This window comes from Perca fluviatilis, chromosome 2 (genome assembly GCF_010015445.1).
Source record: "Perca fluviatilis chromosome 2, GENO_Pfluv_1.0, whole genome shotgun sequence".
NCBI classification, from domain to species: Eukaryota; Metazoa; Chordata; class Actinopteri; order Perciformes; family Percidae; genus Perca; species Perca fluviatilis.
The window spans coordinates 41,274,521-41,281,623 of record NC_053113.1 but is presented as its reverse complement, the minus strand read 5'-3'; the positions used below and the strand labels follow the sequence as shown (position 1 = coordinate 41,281,623).

The following is a 7,103-nucleotide window of genomic DNA, read 5'->3' as shown; positions in this document are numbered from 1 at the left end:
GTAGTGATTGGCATGTGATTTAGTGCCTATATATTTCGCTGTGCAGTATATAGCAGTATGTAGCCTACTTCATGGAGGGGGGTGGTGGGGTGGGGAGCCAGAGGTAGAGTTGTTCTGCGCACCACCACCACCCCCGCCAGCACCCCGCACCCCCTGCTGGAAATGACTTCCCGCGCCTCTGGATACAGCACGACATTGGGAGAGGAGAGGGAAATAAAAAAGCCACTCTCAGACTATCCTCATAAAGATAAGAACAGTGTGGGAACAGGAAAAAACACCTCAGCACATAAGCACACAAGCAATACATTTGCACTGCTACACACCACATAACACTGCTGCACATAACACAACATAACAATATAACATGACACGCAGTGGGGGTGGGATGTTGGGTATCGGGATGGGGGTGATGGAGTAGAGGTAGTCCAGGACAGGCAAACAGACATCTGGTCCTGCAGCCAAACAAAGGCGCTGGCCCCAGACCTGCCCGCCTGACTGGGGGAAGAAGCGGTGAAGTACTTAGTAATAATGAAGTACTCAGTAAGGAAGGTTGTTCATACCTCATCAAAGTTAGATGGAAATGACACAGGTAACGTGTTTATAATTTGCAAATGTGAATATAATTCAAATAATCTGTTTTAAATGTATTTTTTAATATAATTTGTCAACACCTTATTTTTAAATCCGGACGTAGCTAGTCACACGTGTATCCCTCCGCTAACTAAATTGTTTAAAAAAACTAATGTGTATATTAGCTAGACGTCAACTACATACAATACAGATCAAAAACTGAAGTAACAGTAACAGCACTTGAGACAACGATTTAATAAAAGCGGGATTCTTGTTGAGCACGTTTTACTCAATACAGGTTTTTTTGCTGCTTTTGTGACGTTACGAATGTTATAAGACTATAAGACTAACGTTAGTAACTAACTAACTAACTAACTGATAATACAACCCGGTAGGCTAATGCTAACTAAAAAAAGTCTTCCGCTATCTGTTAGCTAACGAAACGTTAGCTAACTTGCATGCATAAACGTTACCAAAATTCGCTAGTGGTAGCTAACGTTAAAGTGAGTGGTTCAGTTCAATCAATGAATCCCAATTAAACATGGTCTTAATGCACTCTACAATTAAAGTAATAACACACACAGCAACAACGCATTAACGGAGTGCACCACGGTGCTTGTCTGGCATATCTGCAGTACTGACACAACGCGGTACAGCCTGCGCCAAAACGCAAGTCAATGCCACAGAAAACACAGGGGTGTGCTTTCCCACCCAGTGAGCCCTTGTGGACCATTGAGTGTTTGAATGTGGATTTTAACCCCCCCCCCCTTTGAAGGCAGGTGTCCACATGCTTGTCTCTTTAACTTGTGTTGACTTCGGGTCACATTGACCCGTTTTCAATTTTTGTTTTATATCAGAAAAAATGGGACGTAGGAAAAAGTGGTAAAAATGTGTAGAAGAAAAACTAACAATTTTAAAACGTTGGAAAAAGCAAAAACAAACGGTGAAAAAAAGGCGTCAAAAACGTCGAAAAAAAAGGTTGACAGGAAGTCAACACAAGGGTTAAAACAGTAATAATAAACAATACAAAATCAGTAACAGTAAGTGAAAATGTTTGTTTGTGAAGGACGCAGAATGTTCAATCCAGATTTAAAAAAATGTAAAATGCAAGCTTCTGTAGTGGGAGGCCATTCCAAAGACGAGACACCAGGGGGCACGGTAGGAGAAGAATGGTCTACAACCAACAGATGTCTATTAGTGCCCTTTATTTAGATCTAATAAAGGGCACTGCTGTCTATGAGACGCACCCTAACGGCAGCAAATGTAATTTGCATGTGGGTCTGGCCAGGGTGCGAACTACGGGGGAGCTAGGGGGAGCTCGGCTCCCCTTAATAAGACATGGGCTCCCCTGAAAACGTGATTTGTGAAATTTTGGGGGGTCTCTAAAAATATTGACAGTGTGTCATGTTGACGTGCAATTTCAGTTTTGTGTAAAGTGATCATCGTGGATTATTATTTGTAAAATTGCAAACATTTTCATTCATGCATGACGGCGATTTAAAACTAATTCACTTCAATAAAGATAACTATACATGCTATTCTTGTTATGAGCAGCAAGGCGCGGCGGCGCTGCGGTGCCCTGTTAGCACACCTCTCCCCGGGGTGACAACGCAAGAAAAAGCTGAAGAAATAATGCCCTCTCTGGCTGAAGATGATCCTAACCTATCTTGCTCCTCTCTCCCGTTAAATTAGAACAACCAGCAGTGGAGAGACTGGAAGAGCCCATATACATGGCTGTTTGTTAAGGATAGAAGCTTGGGGTGCGTCGCTATGTTATTTTTCGGTAGCCTGAGTAACTTTAACCGTTGTTCATGTGAAATCTCAAAGACAACCTGATGCTTTGTTTATAGAGTTTTTGTGGCTGCCTGTTTGCTGTTTGACCTTCCTGTTGATAAAGTATAATAGAGTAAATCCTGTAGTGCATACACTTGTAGCTGTTATCTATCTTTGTAAGTCATGGTAAGTCGCAAGCGCACGAACCCCTCCCCCCCCCCCGTGGAAAAAAAGTGGGCTCCCCCGAAGGCCACAGTATAGTTCGAACAGTCTGGCTTGTTGTTAGGCTAGGCGTGTGTAAATGGTGTAAAGCTCAGATAAACAATGTGGTGCAAGTCCTTATGTTAAAAGTTGCTTACAGCGAGCCTCGTTTAATGTAAATATCCCATTTAACGTGAGTAGATACGAGTGTTATGTATATGTTACTGTATTACAAAGTATACTCAATGTAATGTCATCGAAAAGTAATCACCTTTACTGGTAAATGCAAAGTTTTATCATCTGGCATTGGTTGCTAGGTTACAGAATAGACGGAACTAAAGCGGTTCTCATTTGTTGTGCCCGGACGTTTTATTCTGTTGCACACCACGTCCTTGACTTCCTACGAGAGGTGATAAGTAAACGCAGGCAGCTGGGAGGTCACATCAGCTTCTGAATTGAAGGGGAAACTCATCGTTATGGGGTTCATACCAGACCAGGGAAAGTCTCTCCCTCCCCCGGCAGTCGCCAACAGGAACTCGGTGTGGCTGGCCGGTGTAGGCTGGTGTTCCGCGATGCTTCATAATGCAATTAACCACAGGCCGCCGCTAAAATCAGGTTAGCATGTTTGTTAGCTGTCTTGGTAGCTTAGCTAGCTCGTCTGCGGAGGTGCACTTTCCTCTCAGGCGAATGCGACATTTAATCAAAAAGCAAAGTAACCTGCCCTGCCCTTAGCAAAAGGTCAACATGTTGTGTCATAGCAGAGCAGTAACGTTAACTTGTTATGATGATAGCTGAAAGCGTATGGACTTTTTTCACAGCAGACATTTGGACTTGTCATAGTAGGAAAAGCAAAGCTGAAATTGATAACCTTAACGATGGCTCAGTTCCATCAAGTGTCCCAGTAAGCTATTTCAGTGAGTCAGCATGCACAATACCAGGGCTTCTCCTAAATGGAATGCAGCCATCAGTAATGGTTTTGAACACACCTGTGCTTTTCCTACTAGACATGTCAACATGTCTGCCGTGAAAAAGGTCTATATGTGCAGTTTAGTGTCCAGAATTCCCCATACAATGTCCTTAATTATGAAACTGCTAAACCACCTGTGCTACCCTTACCCTAACCTGTCTCAAATAAGACCCTCATCATTTGGGGCACTCCGTTTTTGGAAAATAATGTGGGACACTAAACTGCACGTATACCAGCTGAAAGTGTGTGTTACCCAACTTTCTTTCCTCTGCTCTCAAATGTCTCAAATCAAAATAACAAATTAACTGCTAAATAACCGCAAAATTCTCTTTTCATATAATTTTGACTTTAAAAATATAACTTTTACATAACTGTTTAACTGTTGACAAAGAACAATGTAAGTAATAGCATTTGTCATATCTGCTTTATTAAACACAAAACGGAACACCAGAACAATAAACTCTCCCAACAACAACATTGCCTTTTGCGCTCATTTGAAATTATTTCAGTTGTTTTTAGATCCAAAACTGTATATGCAATGTGATAAAGTATATTTATACTTTTGTGTACTCTTTTATTATGGTTGTGAATTTGACTTTTATTCATCCTTTCAGCGCAAAGTTCATATTATAGTATTGTCATGTTGTGTGCTAAAAACACAATCATCATTTGTCTCATTTTCCTTTTTTAGGGGTTCACCGACAATTCCTAATGGCAACAATTGGTTGGTTCATCGGCTACCACCTTACAAAATATGAAAATTACACTTATGCCAGACTTGATCGAGATATGAACGAGTACATCAGACTCCACCCAGAGGAATTTGCAGCAAAGGGTAAATGCGTTTTTACTTTTTTTGTTCTAACAGAAGACACAAGAACCAAACAATACAGCTGTCCTCATGTTTAGTCTTTGATGCACGTTTCTTAATATTTGATATTAAGGGCTGGGGAAGTACACTAATTAGCCCCACTTCATCCACCTATTTGTGCAGTTAAGTAAATTCTATTGGACATCACTGATTGGTTTTTGATGACAATTTGTTGCATAATAGTTGTCAGGTGGATTTTCATCAAACCAAGGAACAGTATGTCAAAGAAGGAACTGCAGTCTGTTTATCTGATAATAGAAGCATGCAGTGCTCTGTATGAATATATAGTCACTATGCAGCATACTTGTATTACTTTGTTTCTGTATGGTCTGTTATTCTATTGCATATTATCCTATGTTCTTAGTATATTTTTCATATATTTTACCATCCCTAACGGCAATCATATGCTGATAACCAACCAGAATCTTAAAGTGCTCAATACGAGGTTAGGAAGCCCCTACTCTATATCTATGACTTTCCACTTCCGGGATTGCTCTGCTGCCGCAGGAAATTCAGCCGAATTTCACTCTTTTCGGCCGGATGTCCGTTACCTTCCGCTTTCTTTGTTTTATAATTTTAACCTCCGGTGGATTTCTTAGGACTATGGTTAACTGCTCCTCAGATCTCTGCAGGGTAAATCCAGACAGCTAGCTAGACTATCTGTCCAATCTGAGTTTTCTGTTGCACGACTAAAACAACACATGTTCCACCAAAACAAGTTCCTTCCCGAGACTATTTTGCTTAGCACCGCCCATGACGATTGTGATTGGTTTAAAGAAATGCCAATAAAGCAGAGCACGTTTTTCTCCCATCCCGGCACGCTGTGTGGACTAGCCAGACCTCCCTCCACAGCGCTGCGGAGGAGGGTCAGGGAAGGTCTGGCAAAGCAAGACTAGGAAGCCCCATGCTTTGTAGTTTGTGGCTTACTTTCTGTAGTGTTTGAAGTGCAATATGACATTTGTACATTTTCACTTTTTTAAAACATGACCCATGGATGTTTCTTATCTAATGGTTTCTCCCTCTTATTTCTTTTATCTCCCAAGAAAAAAAGACCTTTGCAGAGATTGTCGAGCCCTTCCATCCTGTGCGCTAAGTGTAAGCGAAGAGATGGACGAGGGGAGGGAGAGAGAAAACACTTGCAGACTGCCATCTGTCTTGAGTGGTGTTTTTGTGAAATCTTTGTCATTTATTGTGTGAAATATAGTTATGTAAATAAAAACAATACCCATCTTCAACATTTTCTGACTGAAATTTTCCTGAATAGTCAAAACAGTAAGCATGAGTTTTTGTGTGTAACATAAAACAAGCCTAGAACACGTCTCTGTGGTTCATGATCATTTATTCAATCAACATTGTGCTTAATCTTCAACACAGTGTCCAAGGGACTATAACAGTTAGCAAATGAAGAGTTAGAATTGATCAGGTTTAACGTTACACGTTTGTTCACCATCCATTAATTTAGACACATGGGGTCACTGAATGTAAACAGTTAAGACATTTGAAATGTGCATGTGACTTAGTAACATACAGCATACAGCACTTTAACAAACATCAGATATTTTGCCTGATGTTCACATATCTTACATGTTTTCTAATTTGCCACTCCAATGATGTCCATATATTTCTCAGTGAGGCTCTGAGTCTTCTTGGTTAGGTCGCTCATCACACAAAACAGTCCCTTCAGGTGGAAGCGGAAGAGAGCTTCAGGATCCGTGTCCAAGAGTGGCTCCAGGGTCTTGTCGAGCACTGCGTTCCTGGCCTTGTGGTCATCTTGGAGAATCAGGCTGCACTCCACTGTGTTTCTTATGTCCTTGAACATCAGGTAGTTGCCATACAGGTCTCTGCCAGACTCCTCTGCTGCTTCGCAGTCCCACACTTCATCAGAGGGAACGTCCCGCAGAAGGCTCGGCAGGAGAATGGTCTGCTCCATGTCGCTGACAGCTGAGTCGTATCGTCTCAGAGCCAGGAGCAGGCTGTTTTTGATGAATTTTGCTTCGGCAGACTGCATGGTTCCAGTTGGATGTGGTTGGCTGTTCCTGTGCTGTGGTGGCTGACAGTAGGAAGCAGTGTGCAGTGCAAAGCCATGAGAGCAGATACTGGCGAATTTATACGGTTAGCACAGATGGGTTGATCAGTCCACTTACGTAACTGCATCACCCGATACGTTTAGAGTGCTATGTGGAGTCAAACTCTTTTTATTTGTTTTGCACAACCTGCTATTTCTCTGAGGTCATAATAATGTCTGACCAAATTTCAAATCATTAACCATGCAGATAATTATGTTTGCATGACCCAGTGATAGATAGCATGGTTTTGAATATATTATAAGTTTTAAAAAATGAGCTGAGGGATGTCAAATTGTGGACCCAACAAAAATAACCGTACTGTTAACCAAGGTCAGCTGTGTTTACATTTGCAGGTTATCGTAGAGACTTGAACTCCTGTTTTTTTCTGTAATCAGTTGGCAAATAATTGCAAAATATAGCCTAAAGATAATTTAGAGTGTAATCTTTAAAATAAAATGTTATTAGAGTCTTCATATAATCATAACAATGAAGGAAGGGTCCAGATGGGCCTGTGTGCATACATTTGTTTCTAGATCTGATTCCCCTCGAAACTCAGTTATGTCCGATAATAAGGTTCTTTCATGTGTGAGAAGAGCTCTGGTGTTTTCTGCACAAACGGAAATGACAGCTCTGCAGACAGTCTGTCATTAGTTCA

At 41.3% G+C, this 7,103-nt stretch overlaps 2 protein-coding genes across 2 annotated transcripts; one reads left to right on the top strand and one right to left on the bottom strand.

Annotated features, from left to right (window-relative positions):
* Positions 1-2,919: 2,919 nt before the first annotated feature.
* ndufc2 (NADH:ubiquinone oxidoreductase subunit C2) lies at positions 2,920-5,617 on the top strand. Its single transcript, XM_039791504.1, has 3 exons — positions 2,920-3,159; positions 4,203-4,346; positions 5,426-5,617. The coding sequence occupies exons 1-3, from the start codon at positions 3,021-3,023 to the stop codon at positions 5,473-5,475; spliced, it is 333 nt and encodes a 110-aa protein (XP_039647438.1). The 5' UTR covers positions 2,920-3,020; the 3' UTR covers positions 5,476-5,617.
* An 87-nt stretch (positions 5,618-5,704) lies between these two features.
* On the bottom strand, positions 5,705-6,471 carry LOC120553261 (thyroid hormone responsive). Its single transcript, XM_039791489.1, has one exon. It carries the CDS (start codon positions 6,388-6,390, stop codon positions 5,974-5,976), a length of 417 nt encoding a protein of 138 aa, XP_039647423.1. The 5' UTR covers positions 6,391-6,471; the 3' UTR covers positions 5,705-5,973.
* Between the last annotated feature and the right edge of the window lie 632 nt (positions 6,472-7,103).

Excerpts from the sequence above, each read along its gene's own strand:
- LOC120553261 (XM_039791489.1), bottom strand. The coding sequence starts at position 6,390 with ATGCAGTCTGCCGAAGCAAAATTCATCAAAAACAGCCTGCTCCTGGCT.
- ndufc2 (XM_039791504.1), top strand. The coding sequence starts at position 3,021 with ATGGGGTTCATACCAGACCAGGGAAAGTCTCTCCCTCCCCCGGCAGTC. Across the intron at positions 3,160-4,202 it reads CAGGCCGCCGCTAAAATCAG|GGGTTCACCGACAATTCCTA; the intron begins GTTAGCATGTTT and ends TTCCTTTTTTAG. Across the intron at positions 4,347-5,425 it reads AGAGGAATTTGCAGCAAAGG|AAAAAAAGACCTTTGCAGAG; the intron begins GTAAATGCGTTT and ends TTATCTCCCAAG.